This window comes from Astatotilapia calliptera, chromosome 9 (genome assembly GCF_964374335.1).
Source record: "Astatotilapia calliptera chromosome 9, fAstCal68.1, whole genome shotgun sequence".
Taxonomy (NCBI): Eukaryota; Metazoa; Chordata; class Actinopteri; order Cichliformes; family Cichlidae; genus Astatotilapia; species Astatotilapia calliptera.
Window position 1 is genome coordinate 19,546,223 of NC_137430.1, and position 23,564 is coordinate 19,569,786.

The 23,564-nt window shown below is 39.3% G+C and overlaps 1 protein-coding gene across 1 annotated transcript in view; it reads left to right on the plus strand.

Annotated features, from left to right (window-relative positions):
- vipr1b (vasoactive intestinal peptide receptor 1b) overlaps positions 1-23,564 on the plus strand; it is a 52,521-nt gene that overhangs the window by 24,233 nt on the left and 4,724 nt on the right. The window contains exons 4-12 of the mRNA XM_026179607.2: positions 8,681-8,781; positions 11,079-11,176; positions 13,259-13,391; positions 16,337-16,490; positions 16,622-16,682; positions 16,836-16,908; positions 20,557-20,648; positions 21,279-21,408; positions 23,270-23,311. Of these exons, the coding sequence (XP_026035392.1) occupies positions 8,681-8,781; positions 11,079-11,176; positions 13,259-13,391; positions 16,337-16,490; positions 16,622-16,682; positions 16,836-16,908; positions 20,557-20,648; positions 21,279-21,408; positions 23,270-23,311 (884 nt within the window). The remainder of the gene's footprint in view (positions 1-8,680; positions 8,782-11,078; positions 11,177-13,258; positions 13,392-16,336; positions 16,491-16,621; positions 16,683-16,835; positions 16,909-20,556; positions 20,649-21,278; positions 21,409-23,269; positions 23,312-23,564) is intronic.

Below are 23,564 nucleotides of genomic sequence, written 5' to 3' on the forward strand. Positions count from 1 at the left end.
TTTCCATTCCTCGCTGAGAGCCATTTTTAAATTGGTGCTGATAGATAGCCATTACTTCTTTGCAACACCTGCAGGCTTTCTCCCTGCTCCTGGCTCTGTGACCCAGCAAGTTAATGTTACCCTGACTGATATGTGCTAATATCCAATCACTGTCAGCTCCACTGGAGCAAAATATGGCTGATGGGGCTTTTACTGTTACAAATCCATTTACACTAACTGATGTTCCTCACAGACAGACAGACAGAGAGATAGACAGATAGATTTGATTTAACCATTAACATAACATAGAGTCATAAAATGGTATGTATAAGGATGTAGCTTCTGGGTTTGAGGCCTTAAACCTACATCATCTGGTTATAAAATAATTGGTTAATTATTAGAGACAAAAAGGATGTAAAGCAGACTTTAAACAGTTTTTTAAAATTTTGTTTTTAGGATATAAATAGCGTGACAAAATAGCTCAGGGAAGACTGTAAACATCTCAAAATGTCACCGTTGTTCTTTGAGGGCTGCTTCTGTCTTATTAAGATGTTTTTAAACTCGCCTGTGGTTTGGCTTTAGGTTAAAACCTGGCCTGTTGTTCTGATTATTTGTATAATGTACACCTGTTTTATCTACACAAATGAATCAAAATATGGTAACAAATGGTAACAAATTATTAAAAACACGGGAATTATTTTATCTTCTCCACTTTTCTTGTCAGATTTTGCACTCTGTGTAGTAAAATGTGACCTCGAAATATCTTTATGTTTCATCTACACCCACTCCTGAGCGTCACAGCTAAGCAAAGAGAGACTTGAGCTTTGTGCAGTGGTTAAAAAATGTAATTTAAAACCTCTAAAGGTGAGTAATTAAAAGGTTAAAATTCCTTTATTTAACCTGTAGCAAAAGCAAAATGGAAAAACACCAGCTTCTGTTTGTCAGGGATTTAGAGACGCTTGTTTTTTTTGACTTAGCCCAACAGCTGATTTGTCTTTTCCAGTTTTAAGGCTAAGCTAAGTTGACAGGCTTTGTATTTAGCACCTAACTATTGGAAAGTGAATCAGCATCTTAAAAAAAATTTATCACTCCTTTAAATTGTGTTGAACTTGTGTGTTATTTATTTCTGGAAAACACTTCACTCCACAAACTGTGCCTTTTCTTACTTTTCTTACTCTTAAACTTTTTCACAAAGTTTCCAAACTTAGCACCTCTCTGTATATTTTCCCGGCTTGTATCCAAAAAGCAGATGTGGCTTTTTCAACGCTGCATATTTTTTGGGTGTGATGAAAGCCAATCCATCACCTTTTAAAAAGCCAGTCAAAATTCCCCTGAGCTTTTTCTGCAAGCTGATCTCTTCTTTTTTTTCCCCCCTCTGGAAGTGAAGATGCACTCATACCTGCATTAGCCCCTCAGAGAGTCAAACAGCAAATTAGAGTCCTGGGGAAATTTAACACTTCATAGATGGTAGATGGATTTTCAGCACTACATGTACAGATGCCTTCGTGAAAGAGGGTGAATTCAAAGCTAAAAATCTTGGATTGGTTTAAATGGACCTGTGAGTTTAAAATCACCACAGGCAGTATTGCATGTTGGCCAAATGTTGGCAAAAGAACAACCAGTAAAAAAATTCAGTTTATTCATTTTTTACCTTAATATATATGTATTCTTTTTTTTTGTTTTTTTTAATTTAAATAGTGTTTTCCTTAAATATGTAATATATTAGCTAGGGGTGGGCGATATATCGATAGAAACTATATAAATTTGGCCAACGATAGAGATTTTGACTATATCGCTAAAAAAACAAACAAAAAAAAAAACTATATCGCTCTATCGCGATAGCGCATGTTGATGATGTTATCAAGCTGCGCCTGTTTTGGTCGAAAGCATTGCGGCGGCTAAAACCATTATCATCTGCAAATTATGGCGGGCGACAGTCATAGCAAAGAGATGAAGCACTTTTGAAATATGGGGAAAGCCAAAAACTGCGCTTCCTCCACTTCCGTAACATTGATTCATTAATGTTGAATTCTCTCGCAGCTGCTCTATTCCCATGTTGTTGCAGTATATTAATGACTAACCTTGTATTGTGGATGAATAATCTCAGTTGTTCTCCTGACTGAAGTTTGGCCCGTGTATAGCATCCTGCTATGCGATTGCATTTGTCCCTGACCACCATAATCCCTCACGTTAACTTTTATCAAGTGGAAAAAAGTTGGCGTTCATCCTCCAGCTTCACTGTGCTAATGTTATGCTAACATAGCTGTGTCGCAAGCAATCACGTAGCACAACATTATATACCAGGTAGTCCAACTTCAGTAACCCTACAAACGCCACTGCTGTTTAGTTTTCGGTCTTCATTTATGTTGGTAGTGGTAGCAGAGCTGTACGTTTTAATTAGTTTCAAAAATCTCTCAGTCAGAACATGGTATGAAATGTTTAGGTGTAAACTAGCGAGCTAACTTCCTGTTAACTTCTAACTCCGTTAAATTTAATAACTTCTGTTTTCACGGATGCATGGATGTTAAACTTAATTGTTACACCTGGTAAAGCAGCATCGCTGATGATTTAATTAAAGATGAAAGAATTTAGACCGTTTTTAACTCTTAGTGTTCGTTTGACTTTGGTACCTGAAGCGGACGGAGTTTTGGACCCAGATTACTCCGCGAAGCTCCTCACTACAGCAGCCGTGATGCTCTGACAATCCATCAAGCAGTGCGGCTTACCAAAGTAGTACTAAAACATTTTTTAACAGATTTCTGCACGCCCAAATCGGTTCAAGGTCAGTAAGCACAACCAGAATTCATACATAAGGCGCACTCTCGATTTTTGAGAAAATGAAAGGATTTTAAGTGTGCTTTATAGTGTGGAAAATACATTATACAGAAGAAAAGAATATATCGTGATATATATCGTTACCGCACATGCTTCAAATTATATCGCGATATGAATTTTAGGCCATATCGCCCAGCCCTAATATTAGCATCAGTAATAATATATATATATACATATATATATATATATATATATATATATATATATATATATATATATATATATATATATATATTTGTGCCGAGTATAATCTGGAAGTCCCGAGGTCAAAATGGGAGATGCCCCCAAGGGTGGTGGAGAATGACCGAGCTAAGATCCTGTGGGACTTCCAGATACAGACGGACAAAATGGTGGTGGCTAACCAACCGGACATAGTGGTGGTAGACAAACAGAAGAAGACGGCCGTAGTGATCGATGTAGCGGTTCCGAATGACAGCAATATCAGGAAGAAGGAACATGAGAAGCTGGAGAAATACCAAGGGCTCAGAGAAGAGCTCGAGAGGATGTGGAGGGTGAAGGTAACGGTGGTCCCCGTGGTAATCGGAGCACTAGGTGCGGTGACTCCCAAGCTAGGCGAGTGGCTCCAGCAGATCCCGGGAATAACATCGGAGATCTCTGTCCAGAAGAGCGCAGTCCTGGGAACAGCTAAGATACTGCGCAGGACCCTCAAGCTCCCAGGCCTCTGGTAGAGGACCCGAGCTTGAAGGATAAAACCGCCCGCATGGGCGTGCTGGGTGTTTGTAGTTTAGTACTTCTGAAAAATCTCACCCAGTTAATGGGGTAAACTTTACTTTAAAATCAGTTTTTCGTACTATACAATGTGTTGTGACAAATATAGTTTTCTTAATGGAAATCTTTGTTTCGTCCCTCAATTTTCTGTTATTCACTTGAATTCGCTCTTTTTGCTTGCCCACCGTCTTATCTGTCTCTCAGATTAAAACCACGATTGACTTTTAGCTACAGCCACTCTTTTGTGATTGCTTCACCTGTAATAAGAGGCATAAGTAAAGAGAAATGGCTTTTACCCGAATCCAACTCATCTCTCTCTCATTTTGTGTTAAAAAGCTGTCTTTTCTATTCTTTAATCTTCGGTCGGTGCATTAAGGAGCCATGTTTATCAAAAAGCCCACACTGACAAACGCAGCCGCTGTCCATATTTAGTAACAGACTTTTGTGTTTCAGTAAAATTTCTGGGAGCTTATTAAACCCAAAGCGTACTCCTCTTATCAGCCTTAAAACACAAGGATTCAGCATTACACTTATGTCATGTGTTACATTTAGAGATCTGGGTCTCTGCTGTTTTTGTTCCCACCACTCACCAACACACACTGGATTAAAGTGAGAATATTACCTATTAGTTTCTCATTCAAATAACATCATAAAACTGTAACTAAACTATTTTTTTTATTATTTTGATTTCATCAGTCTCTTATATTAGCAAGCCTCCCTGAGTTTTTGCAGTGAATTTTGCAGGATTTCCTTTTGGGATTTCAGGATTTCAGTCATCATTTTGGGAATAAATATCTTTCGAAGTGAAATCCATTGCAGTGCTAACACAGACAGGTCGACTTCAATTCACACTGTCATTCATATCTATGGCCGAGTCACCACCTAACCTAACAGGCATTTCTTTGGACAGTTGGAGGAAACTCATCTCACCTCTAGTACATTTTTGATACCACAACATCAAAAGTAGGAGGGAGACCCAAAAAAGACAATATTCTGCTGACAGTTTTTAAACGTTTCTTTCCCAAATCAGCTTTTCTGTATTGGAGTTCACTAATAAAAATTATCTAGCTTCAAGTAGAACAGATTGAAACTGCTCCCACCAGAAAAAGTGGTTTTTTTTTGTTGTTGTTGTGGATTTAAACCCACCTCCTTCCTTCCAAAAAGCAAGTTTTTTTTCCAGTTCATGTTTTTTTGCTAAATTGTGTTGTGTTCTTTTGTGGCAGCGATACCAGGGACACAAACTAAAGGCAACCATGGAAAAATTACGTTACCTTTGCTGTCATGGTGGGGGGATTTCCCTGAGCGCTTGTGATAAAAAAGCTTGTTTACTGACATGCCTGGTGGAGAAATCACAAGCTTTGCTTGTTGTGAGCTTCTTGTGCTCTCACAGCTTTACACCTGAGCTGCAGCTGACATTTGAGTGGCAGCGTTAGCGCTTTGTCAGAAAAGCTGTGGAATTTATTTAAAGTCCGAAGTTCTGAGTTAGGTAAAAAGTATATATGTAACAGGCAGGGAGGTCGGTGGCTGCAGTCATTGAATATATGAATATCTGGAAACCTATTACAAAGACAAACAGCTAGAGAGAAAAAATGTGTACATGAAATAGAAAGCTTGATGGTATTACCCGCTGATAACAACGACAAAGAGTGAATGCAAATAGGCAAATAAAGAGAGAGGGAAATAGTTTGAGGTAAAGTCCTCTCGAGGGATACAAAGACCGCAACTGCATGTCTGGAATAAATCTCTTTAATCTTCAAACTCTAAGCGTATTGTAAATATTATTTACAATAGTCACATATTACATACGGTAAATATTATAGATGTTGCGCATGTCAGCATCTGGATGTGCTGCGTCATGCTGGGCATCATGATTAGCTAGCGTGACTTTAACCAAAAAAGACAACCAGGACTGAGCCGCATCATTTTCCATCTAAATATCAATCTGACGTCAAAAGCAACACCAAATGCCAAAATGCATCAATTAGTGCTGAGAAGCAGTCCGAAATATCCCAGCACTTAAATTTGTAACAATCTACTGGCTCGTCAAAAATTCGATTAGAGAAAATTGCGAGCTACTAGACTGTGGCTATTAGAGATCAAATGAGTAGGAGATTTCTTTGTGTCCCAGCGCTTATTGAGTTTGCAGTTTGGCAAAGACAAATACCCAATAAAGAAAAATCAATATCAAAGAGACGAAAATAATCGAATAAATCTTTGCCCTTACTTGAGTCATAATTGATTCGAGGGCATCTGTAGCCTTTGTGTGAGCTTTATTAAATACGCTCATGTAAATGTACTCTTTTTTTTTTTTTATGGAAATGACAGAGGACAAAAAGGAAATTAAACAAATTAGCATCAGAAATGATGATAAATTCAATATTATCCTTCATACTTGAGGGACGAGTGAGATAAGTTCATTCATAAATGGCATTTGAAGATGCTCCTCATAGAGACATGACCATTGTGGTGACTATGCTCCAGCTCTCAGAGGGCTCTCCGTTTCTCTGCAAATGGCTCAACCATGTGACCAGACAGCAGATCTCCACTTATGCAGCCTGACAGCATCCTGACAAAACATTAGTCCTGCATGAGAATTCACAGATTAAGCTGTTAGTCAGCGTAATGGGACTCTCAGAGTCCGCCGGTATCGCCTCTTATTATTATTGTGAATTGTGTCCATGCAATGAAAAAACAAACAGCAATCATGGGTGACTTTACTGGTGTGTTTCTGCTGAAACTGTTAACATGCTAAATAAAGTGAAGAGTCCTTTGAAATCAATTTTCTAGCTTTTGTTTCTGTACTTGAAGGTGGTTGAATTAAAATTTTGCTTTTTCTCCCCCTCTTTTCTTTTAGAGTGGGATTTGTTTGGATTATTGTCAATTTCTTTTACCATATTTAGCACTTTTTGTTAAACCATATTCGAAAACATCTCTTATCAAGTAGTGGGTGCTGACAGACAGCCTATTTTCCAACTCTTTTGGGACATTGGTATATAGATTTCTTTCTGTAATCTAAGCGATCCATATAAACACAACATTTGTTCAACGGCTCTATGCTTCAAAGTTTTATTTGTGAAATGGTCTCGAGTATAGGTCAGGTCACGCTGCTTCTTGGCGATTTTCTGCTTTGCCGTTCAGCAATACCCTGGAGTAAATCTTGTGGAAAGACCGAATCCCTTCCACCCAGACTATAAATGAACATGAGTCCATGTGCCTATACGATTACTTCAAGTCAGCTTTAGTCAGTGTATTCATTCAGGATTCTCTGGAGGATTTAGCTCGTGCCGTTCGCTTCAAAAATTGTCTGAAAAGTTGTGTGGTGACAGATGAGGAATGTGGAAGATGTTGATTTAATGAGCCTGATGTTGTGTGTGTGTGTTTACTTACGCATCCATGAAGGTGTGTTTGGCAAATTGGGAAATTGATTTATGGTAAAATAAGACTCGAGCATCTGAGCATGATGCGTAAATGCAGTCACAGAAGAGGTATTCAGTCACATGACCGCTCTTATGCTGTAGAAACAACCTCCTGCTGCACATTCTTTCATTAGCAGCTCACTGCCTGATATCATTTGGTTATAAGCGGCTTTGTTTATATGCACAGAGCAGCTTGTCTGTCGGTCACATTAAAATTAAGGTCTTTTAGTGGTTAAGCTGTTTACATGAACAGTTGATGCCCCATGAATGAATAAACCATGAACAAATTTCACAAATAAACCAAATGACAGAGTTTCTGCTGCAGAGTGAGAGAAATAGTAACTAAACATCCTTAAAATAACGTGGCTCAATATTTTTTGTGACCATCTAAAGAAGTCTCTATAGGAAATCCACAAAAAAGAAGAAAAAATAAACTCAATCATAAATATTAGAAGTGAAAGTTCAGTTCCATACAAATCAATAGAAATCAGGTTATGGAAAGCAGATAATATCGGTCACAGATTTGTGTGATTCTCTTTTATTGCATACTTCATTTCAAAGTCAGGAGGTTTAAAAAACAAAAGAAAAGCTATAATGAAAAAAAAAGAAATAGAAAAGAACAGAAAACTCAAAATATCACCCTGTGACAGACTGCGACCTGGCCAGTGTGTACCCTGCTTTTCGCTCTATGGTAGCTGGGATTTCTCAAGAAATTGTGTTTTTTCTAGGAGTGATTTATACCAGTTTTGAAAGAAAGTCTCACACCATCCAGTCAACGCTCTCTGTCAATATATTATGGAATTATGTTGTAATTAAATTAATCTGGTGAGGTGCAAAATGTTGAGACGTGCAGTATGAATCACTCAGAAGGTTCCAGCAGAATCATTCATTTATTGTTTTTTGCCTACGTATATCATCTTACAATAGAGCCAACCTGATATATCAGCATGGTCAATATCGGGCAATATATCAGTACCAGCATTTACAACAGAATTAAAAACATCAAGAAGAAATAGAAACATCCTTCAACCATATTATGAGTCCTGAGTGCTGTTTCATAGTTTACCCACCAGAGGGCACTCTGCAACCTTACTGTCACCAACACCAACAACCAGCTGATTTTAGCTGACAGATGGTACACAAGTAATATATACAATTTGTAACAATTTTTTGCAAAAAGATTATTATTATTATTAAAATGTAATCTGATATTATTATAACTCATAATTAACAAATCAGGAAAATCTGAAAGAAAACATAACCCTCAATCTATATATAATATCTATAGTAGACCTATCATGATTAACATTTTTAATTATTTTTATTCATATTATCATCAGATGTTAAACAATAGGCTGTTAGAGTAAATTTTAAGCAGTATGTTGTGGGCATGGTAGTATTATCTGGTGCATGCATTCTTGCCTGGATCATTATGTGGGGTTAGATGAATGGCAAGATACGGATCAGTCAATATCTGTAACAGCAGAGTGCCTTTCTGCAGGCTCAGGTAAAGTACAAGTCAATAGCGGCTCACATTAGCAGGAAAGACTTTTTGTGGCACTTTGCAGAGTTTGGTTTTTTTGCCGTTGTTTGCTGTTTGCAGTGACCTGTTGGGTCACTGACAATGTCACAACGTGTCCAATTTGAACCTAATGGGTGGCAGGCAGAGGAAATGTAACGCTTGGGTGGCTGTGACCTCTTTGGTTCTTCTCCGTCTCCAGGTAACCTTTCGAAAACCTGCACAGAAGATGGCTGGACCGAGATGCATCCTATTGACATTGCTGTGAGCTGTGGATACAATCTCAACAGCACTAGCGATGATGTGAGTAGACTGACACAGTCTCATAGTGAATGACCAGAGCTGCACAGCGGGAAATGGTGTCCAGAGCCAGCGGTCAGGAAGAATTGAATGAGAAGCTCTTTTCTTTGCTCTGTGGGTGGGTGTTATTGGCTGTATTGGGGAAATTACTGTATTGATTGGTTGCCACTGTGTACCTCATATACGCTTTTGTTCACTCCTATGTATTGAGTTGTCTCAAGTGACTGAGTCTACAGAATATATAGAATGAAGCTGTCAAAGAATACTGTTTATATTTTCATGTACAGGCTTTTTATTATTGTTGGACTAAATGTCAATATAATATAGAAATGTACAGAAATGTCAGGAAACAGCAAGATGAGGAAATTAATGAACAGCTGTTTGTTAGACTGCATTTTAAGAAATTTTCTTATAAAGCAAAAGTTAGCAGGAACACAGCAACATGCCCAACTAACTTAACAGCTTAATGCAGTATGTTCCTTAGTATACCGGTAGCTTGTCAATATACAGAGGAAGGTGCATTAAATTCACTGATTCATAACTGTGAAGTGCTGAGTTAGAACCCGAGATACTTTGACTAGTTCAATATAAAGTGTGGAAGTAGATAACCCGCTAGTCTTTACAACGCTAAAGATAGCATTACTTAGCATTACTGCATTGCTAAAGCGTACTTATTTCTACATACTGTATTTACATAGTCGCTAACTTAAAATTGTAATCTGATGCATGCAGGTTACGCAGTTCTGCAAAAAAAAGTTTTCCGGCTGCATGGGATAATTTTGGGTAAATTTGATGTTTTTTAGGTACTGAATCTAAAAATGATCTCCATTTCCCTCACAGTTTTTCTTTTTTACAAAACAGGAGGAGTTTACATTTTAAAAAAAAAAAGCACAACAGCAATGAAAAAATAAATATTTTATTACAATTAACTATGCATAATTTTTCGGAGATTCCTTACCTTTTGCTATGAACAAAATAAACCTGTTGGGACATGATCATCTGAGCTCCTCACACTGCCAAACCCACCGTACACTCCCCCTCCTACTGACCCCCTCAATCCCTCGCATTTTCTATTTGTATTTCTCTTGAGTCTCGCTCTTAGAAACATTCAATTCATGTGAGAAATCATTAGTGGATACGATTTTTTGACTCAAGTATAGGATACCAGATTTCAGTTTAAAAGGGGAAATGAAACTAAAAACATGAGTTTTGCAAGAAAACCTGATGTGATGGAATTTTTAAAACGTTTTTCCCGGTTTCAGTAAAAATCCTAAGCAGTTTTTTGGTTGCAGACCTGTGCTATTTAAGAGGAATACATGTTTGTGTACAGATTCAACAAAGAGTAACAATGTGTTCTGATAAATGTATATTTTAACTGTAAAGATAACCAGAGTAGCTGTACCCTGTGCTAGTCATACATTGGGAGAAAGATGGGATTAGAAAGTAAATCTATGGTTATAAGGTAATTTGGTTTGATGCTGTAACAAAAACATTCGTATTGTAATTAAAATACGAATGTCTTTGAAACACACTTGACATAATTGACACAGACAGGTCAGTAATAACTCCCGCCTCCGTTATCAGGCATTATGAGTCATTAGAAGTTATTCAGAATCCTTCCAGGAGTAGGACCAGAATAAATAAATCAAATGCTGCTCTTATTTAGTTCAGTTTTACTGCAGCCAGAGCTAATCTTGTCCGTGTTGACGAAGGTGGAGCAGAGTGAAGAGTGGATGTGCACTGCAGGGTGGTAAAAGCTTTCTTGGTGGGCACTTTGCTCTCTGAGTCAAAGAGGCGGCCTCATTAGTATGCCACATAGGAAGTCAGGAGGGACCTGGCCCGGTGAAGTACTCTAAAAGGAATTTGATGTCCATCTTACTGCAAACATGATATGTGTGAGTGTGCCAGAGGATGCAGGAGATCTTAATTTAATTTCCATCAAGCGCACAACATACAGTGGCATGGCAGTAACATAGCGAAGCTTCTCTGAAAGGATCCAGAAATTCAGGATGCTGTTACAGTATATCGCATGACTGGACTGATCCAGTATTTGGTAAGAGAGAGACACAAATCCGTGGTTCAAGAGCTCTTCAGTTACAACACTTAAAAATGACAGGAGTGGAGCCTAAATGCTTAACAACAATAATAAAAGACATCTCTAAGCCAAAAATTGAAACAAATCAATGTTTTGAATGGTTAAATCAACTAACACAAGTGATGTCACTGTTTGAGTGTGTAAACATGCACCGGCTGTTTCCTTTTCTTTGATTTGTTCTCTGTTTTTATGTTTCTTTGTGCAGGGAAAGTTTTTTTGGCAAGTGAAGATCGGCTACACCATCGGCCACAGCGTCTCGCTCGTCTCGCTTTCTACCGCTATTGTGATCCTCTGCATCTTCAGGTATGTAGATGCACAATAGCTCAGCTGTTTTATATTAAGTACTTATGTGCTATTTAATTGCACTCACTGTGAATTTCATTCCATCTGGATTAACTTATTTTTATGTGGTCAGCTGTTTAGAAAAACGATGACCGGAACAAAAAGTGAGACTTTTGTGAAGAACATCAGTACGTGCTATTATCTACAAAGCACGCTGACAGTGGCATTATCCCTGCCGGCTGATGTGACATGAACATTGTGACAAATTGCACATTTCTGTGTCACGCGTCAAACACTTTTCACTGGAATTTGATCGTCTCTGATCACTGCAGCTTCACACCCGAGTATAATAGCAGGCTTAAACCAAGATGAAAGATACAAATAGCTTCCAAATGAAATAAACTGTCACTCAAACTCTGCTATCTTTTGATGGCGCATGCAGCACTTTGAAGGTTAGACGTTTGAAGTATTGCGGGATAAAAAAAGGACCGGCATTTTTGCTTGATAAGCCAGGGAACGATTGTAACCTCCTCAAGTGCAATTACAGTTCTGAGGAAGAATAAGAAGCCAGCTTTAGATTGCAACATCTTCACCCTAAAAGATAATGAATGGACATTTCAAGAGTGACTCGCATAATACCGCACATTACTTTTTTTGGAAAAACTGCTGTATGCAATTTGTCTGCCTGAGTAAGACGCAAAGTGAACTTTTCTCGCTGAATGCTGCAAAGAAATAACTTTTGTGTACAAAGACTGTATGTGTAAATGGGTGGGCCACATTCGAGCACTTCTTCTTCCTGTGTGCTACACCCCCTCCAAACACTGTAAAAACTCTATACTCTATATACTGTGCAGCTGCAAAAATTCACACCTAAGTGCATGAGCTGTGAAATGATGTGTGCTGATTTTCATTTCTTACATGGAAGCTGCTTTCTCTCAGTGTACTGCCATCCATTTCTCTTCATGGCCGCAGTGGTGGAGTAACATTTATTCTGAATTTTATTTTTGGTCACATTTTTCTTTTTGAGTCTTTTGCCGATCATGTCACCGGAAAGTGCCTTATTGAATTAGTTGCTGATAAGAGGCACTTTTCATGCTTTCTGCAAAGACAAGCAATAGGTGTCAAAGTGTGTCCACCTGAGAGTTTTGCTCACCGTCACGCACCCAAAGTCACAAGGCCGGCCATGGTCAGGGAGATAAAAGGTGTGAAGGTGTGAAATCAAAACAACCCACAGATTTGAGCCAGAAAGAGCATTATGACCGTCGGGTATTATGAGCAGTATTAGTGCTATATGGTTCACTACACGCATTTCTAAAAGGCAACATATGGAGGAACCCCAACACATTAAAAGTAGATTGGATGAACAGTTGTTGAGCTCATACAGACATTAAAAGTCAGGTTTACAGTTTCTAGAGTCAGATGTGAGACCATCTGTCTGACACTAAAGGCTGACCGAAACTGAATAAAGAAGAACTAGAAGAAAGTAGAAGTAGAAGAAAAATAGGGATTTAAATGAAATAGCAGTTGCTGTTTGATGTGAGTATAAAATCTGGATAACATTGGTATCATGGCAATTTACTCTCCTGGGAATGAGGTACGGTTAAATGAAACTGTTATGATGTCCAAGGGAACATTAACTGACTGGGCACGTGCTGTACTCCAGGCGAATATTTACCTGCCCAGACAACAACCATTTCTGACTTAAAAAAGTGATCGAAGCTATTAGGAACCTGTTTTCCCCAATTACCTCTAAAGTATTGATAATGTAGTCAGCAGAAGAAGTGTTAAAAGAACTGATGTTTTAGGACTACTTGTTTCTACTACTGTAACTTCTTGGAAATCCACCTCTCCTGCCTATTTTCAAAGGTGTGTGAAGAACCATAAAAACCATTTATTGTGCTCTAAAACTGATCCACCCACACAGTGAAAGGGAACTAAGAAACTTAATTATGATTTAACTGTCTGTGAATTGCTGTCATTTTAAGCTATTAACTCTGAGGACATTGTGTAATTAGCATGCAGGGCCTCTTTATTGAATTCTCCGCGTGTCTTGTCGCTTTGTCTTGATCTGTTTTCTTGTATCTCTCATTCTGTGTGTCCTAGGAAACTCCACTGCACAAGGAACTACATCCACATGCATCTATTTGTTTCATTTATCCTGAAGGCCATCGCTGTCTTCATCAAAGATGTGGTTCTCTACGAGGTCGGGGAGGTGGACAACTGCTCCTCGGGCTCTGTGAGTTAATGCTGCTTGTTAATGACTGCTCTCCTAGAACTTCAGATAACTCAGCAAGACTTCAATACAGTCAGTATTACAGTACATTCAGTACAGTATTAGTACAGTATTGTAGCATCACTGATCATTATTGATAATTACTGACATTTTAAGTTCTCATATCATAGCTGATAAATAACTTAAAAGTTTTGAAAACGGCTTGTGTCAATTTTCAGTTTCAATCTCACAACAAAAGCCACATATTAGCCAAGTATGTTAATATTAAAATAGTAATAAAAACATGGACTTACAGCCCACAGTCTTTGATTGTTGTCCTTTGGCTTTCAACCATCACCCCTTCACAATGAGCCACAGTCCAAAGCCCCGTCAGGTGTGTGGCCAATAAAAATGAGGTTCATGTTACAGAATTTAGCCACACAATGAGCAGAGGCTCACTCTATTTGTTAGTGAGCTTTGTGGTCGGCTGCACTACGTTAATGGACTCGCTGGGTTGACGGGAGCCAGCTGCTATCATGGCACATTTGAAAGAGACATTATAGAGACGGGTCTGGTGCTGCGGTGCTCATCGTGACCCCAACATTAGTTCCATTACAGCTGTTAGCATTGCTTCTGCTGTGTTTATCTGTATGTGTGCAGGTGTTCTGCATGCTCCATTCATTATCTCTTCTCATACAGCTGGATGTTTGCCATAGTTAAACACCCGATTAATTCAAAGCATATTTAAAAAATGCATTTTTTTAAGGTACGAGCATGGATCCGTGTCTGAGCTTCCTGTTATTCCCTGTTTTTCCAGTGGCATAATATCTCACAATTTATCCTCCTTTAGCGACTAACGGCAGGCTTTTTAAAACTCAGCTCCAGCAATCAATTTGTACTGATTTGCACATATTAAACTAAGCAGCAAGGCTTAGGCAGCCCATCTGGGTCCGTTTTCTTCCCCCTCAACATGCCAAGTGGGAATCAATTTATATGGGTTACAAAATTCCTGTCAGCCCAGTAACAGCTGCTTCAATGAGCTGTCCCAAACTTTAACTCCATGCACAAGGACTAAAACAGAACAAGACATTTCTGGATTATGTGAATATTTTCAATACAGCGCATGTTTTTGGAGAAGCTAGAAGCAAGACATTTCATACATAAAGACTTCTGTCTACTCAGACGGGTTGCTCGTTTTGTCTATATTCTGCCTGTGTAGAACATAGACTGCATACAAAAGATTGCCAAGGCCACTGAAAACAGAAAAAAAGAAATCACTCACCCATACAGGAGACTTTTTAGACAGGCTGCAACATATTTTTGGTATTAAAAGTGCTGCAAACAAAGTCAAGAGACCCAGTTCTTGGATTTAAATTAACTGAGTTGATGACTAGCAGAGAGCCACCAGCACAATGTCAGCCTCGAATGCTAGTTTCTTTAAGTCTCCTAGTCATTAAAAATCCTCACGTTCAAGCCAGATTCAGATATTATCAGATAGCCATAGATTATCATGTTTATTTAGCTTTCAAAACCTATTTCCCATCGAAAAAATTTTTTTTTAAATTCAACATCTAAACAATATATCCATCTAAAATGTACTACAGTAGAAAGTGGCTATAACAGAAAGCATGTCGTGATTGCATTTTGCATTTTAGATTTTTAAGAGGTAGGTTCTGTCCAACTACACATCATTATTTGTTTGTTCTTCTTTCAACTCTATTGTCGTGACAAAGACCTGACAGCTTTTTCTGATTTTCTTTTCTTTATTGTGACTTTGTCTTCTTTACTGTCCACTTTTCTCTACCCATAATGCCCTTCAGCCCAGCCCTTCCTATTGTGTTGCTGTACTCCAGCTGCTAAAGTGCTCAATGTATTCACTCTTACGGAGTCTTTTTAAAGGAGCACAGTTTATTGGTTTTTCTTATCCGTGTGATGTCTTCTGCGTAGGATCTCCGCGTTGCTCACTCTAAAGCTGCTTGTACAGGCTTGTAGATCTGACCAGCAGAGTGAATTTAGAAACACTGCAGACAAAATCAGCCTTTTTATACATGTCATTGTGTAACAATGTCAATAGCAGCCTGCCTCCCCAGCATTCAGCATCGGCAAGCTCAATTTTGAATGAACTCATCCACCCTCACGCAAACGTTGTTCAGCCAACCAGAAGAGAGCTTATTGTGTTTTCCTGTGCTATGGAAATCTTGTGAATGCAGACTACGCAGAAACATTTTATTCAGCTATCATAATATCAAGCAGAATGAGCACGCCCAAACAGGCTGTGAAGGTGTATTGTTTCCCAGCGAAGAAGCTTATTCCCTATCAGGGCATCTACTACTACTACTCATAAATCTACTAATTCAGCACACTTGCCACTTCAGTCACACTCAGCTTCGGCTAATCTCAGAAGCTATGGGTCATTTTGTTCTTTGGGAAAACATTCTTTAAATCCAATCTTTCGTAAATGCTTCATGAGTGCTTCAGTGTTAATCCTGCTCACTTCCTGCATTATATTTCGGAACATTTCTGCACTTTGGCAGCTTTTCTTTCACTGAATGAGGCAGAGAGCTTATAAAGTGCAGGCTGAATAGGACACAGATTTGCACTACCTTTAAAGCCATTATTTACAAAAGTTTCATAAGTAGTAACTCGCTTTTTTAGTGCAATATGTCCATGGAATTTATTGATAATAAAAGAAGCATTTGAGTGAATCTCTGCTTCCAAGTTATTAATAAGGGCACAAGAAAAACTAATTGTCATTCTACTGCAGTCATAGGATTCATATTGATATAAAAGAACACAGATATATACCTGCTTTCACCAACAGGAAACAAACAACTCCAATTTATTCTTTCATTTTCTAAATGCAGTTTTTGGCCACAACTGGGAATAAATTTCACCGTATCATCTTCAACATAAGGTTGTCCCTGTTAACTAGATCATTGTATGATTCATGCTTTTGTGTCCATTGCCAGGTTGGCTGCAAAGCAGTGATTGTGTTTTTCCAGTACTGTATAATGGCCAGTTTCTTCTGGCTGCTGGTGGAAGGCCTTTATCTGCATGCATTGTTGGCCGTTTCCTTCTTCTCCGAGAGGAAGTACTTCTGGGCTTATATTCTGATCGGCTGGGGTGAGAAAGTCTTGTTTCTTGTTCTATTAGCGAGACCTTATAGAGTGTCAGCAGTACATGAACTACATGTCGAGAACCTTACAGCTGGAATCCACAGTAACATTTGGTTGTATACTTTTTTTTGCCCCCAGGCGGTCCAGCAATTTTCATCACAGCTTGGAGCATCGCTAAAGCCAACTATAATGATGTGGGGTGAGAGACTAGGGAACTGCTAGACCAGAATCGAGCAGAAAATACTCTTTTGTGTTGTTTTGTTTGTTTGTTTTTTTGGGGGGGGGGGGGGGGGGGGGGGGTTGCTTTGTTTTGCTACATCTTATACATTAAAACTCTTTCACGTCTTACCAGGTGCTGGGATATAATAGAAAACACCGATGTGTTCTGGTGGATCATTAAAACTCCTATTTTGGCATCAATTCTGGTAAGTTCATGAGCTTTAAAAACATTTTCATGGTTTATATCAGCACTAGCCAGCTTGAGCTAGCTCTTTCAAAGTAAATGGCACTAAGAGTGGAAAAGTTGTCTTCATTCGTCTATTCTGAGTGACACAAAGACTGAAAAAAGCACTTGAAAACAACAAAAACCTATCTCTAGTTAAGCTGCACGCAATCCAAGATATATACAGATGTACTGGTAAAAGTATTCTCTTGCTATCCAAATCATTGAATTCAGATGTTCCAATCACTTCCATGGCCACAAGTGTATAAAAGATCTAGTCATGCAGACTGCTTGTACAAACATTTAGGAAAGAATGGGATGCTCTCAGGAGCTTTGTGAATTCCAGCGTGGTACTGTAATAGGATGCCACCTGTGCAACAAGTCCAGTTGTGAAATCCCCTCATTACTAAATATTCCACAGTCAACTGTTAGTGGTACTATAACAAAGCCATGAAGTGGTAGGCCACGTACAAATCACAGAGCGGTGAACTGTGCACCTCAGTTCACAGAACTCGCCAACTACAGATATCCAAACTTCATGTGACCTTCCGATTATCTCAGGAACAGTGCATAAAGAGCTTGATGGAATGGGTTTCCATGACAGAGCTGCTGCATCCAAGCCTTACATCACACAGTGCAAAACAGTGTTGTATGCAGTAGTGTAAAGCACGCTGCCACTAAACTCTAGAGCAGTGGAGATGTGTTCTCTGGAGTGACAAATCAGGCTTCTCTGTTTGGGCAATCTGATAGATGAATATGGGTTTGGCAGTTGACAGGATAACGGTACTTGTCCTATACACTGTGCCAAGTGTAAAATTTGATGGAGGGGGGATTATGGTGTGGGATGTTTAATCAGGAGCTGGATCTGCCCCTTAGTTCCAATGAAAGGAACTCTTAATGTTTCAGCATACCAAGACATTTTGGACAATTTACAGCTCCCAACTTTGTGGGAACAGTATAGCAGTATGCCACTTCCTGTTCCAACATGACTGTGCACCAGTGCCCAAAGTAAGCTCCATAAAGACACGGATGAGAGAGTTTGGTGTGGAAGATCTTGACTGGCCTGCATAGAGTCCTGATAACAACCTAGCAGAACACTTTTGTGCTGAATTAGACTGGAGACTACAAGCCAGGCCTTCTCGTCCAACATCAGTGTCTGACCTCACAGATGCACTTGTGGAAGAATGGTCAAAAATTCCCATCAACACATAAAGCCTTCCAAGAAGAGTGGAAGCTGTAATAGCTGAAAAGGGTGGGATGACATCATATTAAACCCAATGAATTTAGAATGGGATGTCACTTAAGTTCATGTCCTTGTGAAGGCAGACAAGCGAATATATTTGGCAGTATAGTGTAGAAACAAGTTATAGTATTATGCGACAAAAGGACTCCAGAAGGAAATAGTGTCCAGTCAAACCGATAATTTAATCCATCATACTCAGTAAAACCACAGATATGGACTTTTACACTGTGGTTCTGTGCTCGTATTCAAGTCTTTGATGAAATTCAGACAGAAATAAGCTGTTAAAAGCAGCTGCTTGCCTCATTTTTAAGTCACAGTTTCAAAGTCAAGATAACAGGCTGCTGGAAAAAAGTTTAATATTTAGCATGCAAATTTGAAAGCAGAAAGGTAATTTAAAAAATGAGTTTTTCTCCAGTGCACGGATCAAAACCCCAAAAGATAAAAATGCTAAAGTGTGACAGCTCAGATGCAGATTGAACCGCATCTCTAGTAAGAAAAACAGACTCTAATCTCTGCGTGAGTGAGACTATTTCAGAGGAGTGCAAAGCGTTCAGCGGATCCCATTGAAATACTTCTTCCTTCCTTCTCTTAAATGTACTAATGTGCACCCTCATTGATGTTTTATTTTGCAGGTCTGTAATTTCCTAACCATTTTTTTGTTCAAATAAAAGTTTACAACAGTGCACAAGAGAGGTGAAGAAGAGAGTGCAGGCAGGGTGAAAAGACTTGTGTCAAGGGTGATTTGTGACAGAAGGATAGCAGCAACAGTGAAAGGGAAGCAGAGAGTGGGGAACAAGATGGTAGTGAGACCTGCTATGATGTATGGTTTGGAGATGTGGCAATGACAAAAAGACAGGAGGCTGAGCTGGAGGTGGCAGATCTTGAGATTTTTATTAGGAGTGACCAGGAGGGACAGGATTGGAAATGAGTACATCAGAGAGACAGCTTAGGTCTGGACATGTGCAGAGGAGGGATAGTGGATATACTGGACAAAGGATGTTGAATATGGAGCTGCCAGGCAGGAGGGAAATAGTAAGACCATAAAGAGTGTTGAGTGAAATAGAGACCGATGATCTGTGGCGATGAGCAGTTGCAGTTGCAGTAAAAATAAATGCTTAGAGACATATGCAATAGAGAAACGTTGCCAAGCTCATGTGTCCATTTGAACACAATAAAATTAAAGCTGCATGTTAGTGAACACTGGTAGCTTCACACAGTGTTAGTTAGCATTTACACAACCCAACACATGCTAGTACTCAGGTTTTTCTTTTTGCTAATACAAACTTTGTGCTTGAATTTCATTTAAATGGTTTAACTTTACTACTTGAACACTTGTTTTGGTCTATAGTATGCTAATACTCAAAAGTGGCCCACTTTTTAGAAGCCTGCCTATAGCTTTACTCGAGCATTAAGCTAATTTAACGATACCAGAAGCATTATAAAAGTTGAAAAGAAGAACAGACTCTGGCTAACAGCATGCAAAAACCAGGCCAAAGTCCAAAAATGTACATTTTTCACTTTTAAATTAAGAAAACAGATTTATTTTCTATGATTTTTTAACTCTAATCTTTAAGTTGTTGTTGTTTAGTAATGATGTTGTCGCCATGGTTATGAGATTTCTAGTAACTGGCATAACATATGTGTGTTGTCACATTACCTATTTGGTCACTCGTGAAGTGACCTGAAGTGAACTTAGCATCTTATCAGCTTTCTTAATGGAAGTAATCGCTATAGTAACAAACACTGGAAATATTGTCCGGTTGCTCCTGATTACGTCATTTCTTGGCCATTTTTGTGCAGCTGGGGTCCACAGCCTACGTCTTTTTGTGTTCTGCGTCACATTTATAGAAAATCTAGTGGATGCTTTTTGAACCTTTTGCAAAGAACCAGCTGTTTTCTGTGTTTAAATATTTGTGGTTAGCTAAATCATGAGTGGTACTGATCTTCTCATGGAAGGCGAAAAAAAAAAGAAGCTTTTAATATAATTTCCAGCTATTAAAAGCTTGCTCTGGACAAAGTGTCATAGCAGACGCCTACTAGTGTCCAAATGGGTCTGTTTAGTTATTTGCTAGCAGTTGTTCCCAGAGGAGGGTCAGCTTCATTATTTAACATGAGTGTCAGCGGCCTTACTGTTAGTACACTCTGTTTTTCTGTACTTAGCCAGTGACTGATAGCTGGGAGTGCATCATGATGACTGATGTGTTGCAAGTTCACACTCACAGCCCAAATCATCAGTTTAGAAATGCTCATTTTCCCACAGGCCAGCGCCACAATCCAACGCTTCTGTTTATGAGTTGAATCTCACAAACATCTCCCCATATGCATTAGATGCAGTGTGAAATGCCTCAGTGCTTTTCTCACATGACTTTTGTAATGTATTCTCCACAGATGAACTTTATTCTTTTCATCTGCATCATTCGGATACTTCGCCAGAAGATAAACTGCCCCGATATTGGAAGAAACGACTCCAACCAGTACTCGTGAGTGTAATTAAATTTCTTTTTCATGCTGGAAGTTTGTTTTGTGTATCAGCTAATAAAGGATGAAATGTCACTGATACGAACGAGGGTGTTTGGAAAGAGCTCCGCCACTTCTGTCTCGGTGGACATTCTGTGAACATTAGCTGCTTTTGTAAGGATAAACAAAGATTCGTTTGAATAAACTTGCAGAGCAGCAGAGTAGCACGCACTCCTGAGTATTCTTCCTGTAACTATTGCTGCAAATGTAACTTTTTTTACGCTCAGAGCGATGCAGGGATAACTAGTCCTTTTGGATTTCAGAAAAGAAAATCTTAGCATGCACAGCACACTGTGGTTTTCCACCATCCAGCAGCTGCTTTACACAGAGATGTAGTGCTATATGTATTTAAGTGGTTTTTCATATGATGGAGAGCATCTCATAAGCCAGTCATAATGCATGAGCTATTTTCCAACTGACACTTTTCATGGTGTTTCCCCCCCCCCCCCCCTCCGTCTCTGGTCTGCTGAGCTGAAATTTAAAATGAAAAGTACTCCTGAGCTGCATTTCATTATTGGGGTATACAGAGACAGATTGGATGCTGGTTTGACTGGAGGGAGGGATTTGAATTTGTTTTTGCCTTATCATTTCAGGCGACTGGCAAAGTCAACGCTGCTTTTGATTCCGCTGTTTGGGATCAATTATATAGTGTTTGCATTTATCCCCGAGCAAGTGAAGACTGAGCTGCGGCTGGTTTTTGACTTGATTCTGGGATCATTTCAGGTATGAGATCAAATGTTTTTGAGGAAAAAGTGATTGTTAAAAAAATACCTGTAGATTCCTAAAATCCAGTGCCTTAAAATAAATGTAGTCTTCTAGAAGTGTGGTCACTTAAACTTTTAAAAAGTCCAAAAATAGTGATTTGGCATGCTTTCAGCCCTGAACTAGCGAGTGCTACTATTAAAGAAAACTGCATCAGGTCTCCAAGCACTTTGCTGGCTGGCTCAGTGGCACTGTCACTGTTTAAAGCTCTGATGTTATTTCAGTTCATCATTTAATGAGGAATGATGGAGAATGCAGCCAGACAGCACAGCTGCATTACAACAGCTTGGAAGATATGGAAACCTTTCCAACACAATCCTCTCCTTACTCCTTTTATTCCCCCTTCTTATTACAACTCGACTCCCATTTGTTTTGTCTGTGTAATACATTTATGACTGTCATGACTGCCACATGTTATTTTTTACAGCTTTTCCTCTGTTGCTTTGGCTTAATTAAGACAGTTAAAGCTGTAAGAAGGTATTTGGAAAACAAACACAAGTGTCTACAATCTTTATAACCAAGAGAGATTAAGTCTTCTTCATGAGTTAAATAGTTGTGCTCACCAACTACTTTGTTAGGTACTCGTTGCTAATACTGGACTGATCCCCCTTTTGCATTCGGAACTGACTTGATTCTCCGTGGCACAGAGTTCCTCAGAGATTTTGGGCAATATTGACATGACAGCATCAAACAGTTGCTGCAGATTTGTTGGCTGCACATCCATGATGTGAATCTCCAGTTCCACTACAACCCAAATTGAGATGGGGTGACTGTGGCGGCCATTTGGGTACAGTGAATTTGGCTAATAAAATATCCCCAAACACCATTACACCACCATCACCAGCAGTCTGGTCTCTCGATACAAGGTAATCCAGATTCATGCTTTCATTTTGGTAACACCAGCCTACCACGTTTTTCCAATCTTCTGTTGTCCAATTTCCCTGAGCCCGTGAGAATTGTTGCCTCCTTGTCTTAGCTGACACGAGTGGCACATAATGTGGTCTTGTGCTGTTGAAGCCCAGCTGTTACAAGGTTCAGTGTGTTGTACCTTTAAGCCCCTTTTCCATTAGTACCTACTACTAGTAGTCAGATCATCAAACCCATTTCCCATTAGGTCATAGTACCTGGTACAGGTACTTTCTTAGTACCTGCTTGCCCGGGTTTCCAAGCGATCTGAGCATGTGCTAAAATGTGACATTGTCAGACTGCATGCACATCACAAAGGAGTGTGGAATTTCTCGGGACTTGGATCAGCTAATGTCACATACTGTCCAGTTAGCTAACAGCTGAGGGCCATTAGTAGGAGTGTTGTAAAACACATTTACTGAGCTTTAGCGCACCAACGTGTCACCAGTTTGAAAACAAGGAAGAGCCCACTCAGATACACCGAGGAATCGGACTGGACATTGAAGAGAGAAAGGAGTAAGGAGGTGGGAGGGAAAGATGACGTAAAAAAAAAAAGTGTAGTGAAAGTTTGTGGATTATACAGGGGTTTCTCGCTTCTTACACTGCAAGGGAGAGCATTAACCGTGAGGTGCATGAGAATAGGGAGAGCGAGGGAAGTCCAGTGAATCATACAAGTTAAAATCATGTCTTGTTGAATCTCTCAGATAATAATAACAGTTCCACAGAGTAGGTATTCAGATTTGCTAAAAACACGGGGAAACCATCCTTAGTGCTAAGATCTTAAAAAGGATGCCTCTGGAACTGAGAAAAACTGTAAAAATAACAAATAATTGATAAGACGAGATGATCAAAGAAGAAATTTAACCATTACATCCTCTGCTCCTGCTTTCTTATCAGTGTTTTTCTTTCCTTTTAGGGCTTTGTGGTCGCAGTCCTTTACTGCTTCCTGAACGGAGAGGTAGGTGATGTAAACACTGCTGATATAAACACACCACAGTACTTCCACACAGAGATAGCCTGCAGTCGTGCTCTCATTCTCAGAAAATGTAGTTTATCTGTAGTTTCTCCGTCGCTCCCTGTGCGCACCATTTACATTCACACACAGTCCTGACAGGTAGATGGAGCGGCGGGTATGAGTCACCGGCGCTTGTCGTTCCAGCTCCTCTCTTGGACCTCCCCACAGCATATTTTCTGCACTTTGCCTGCAGGGT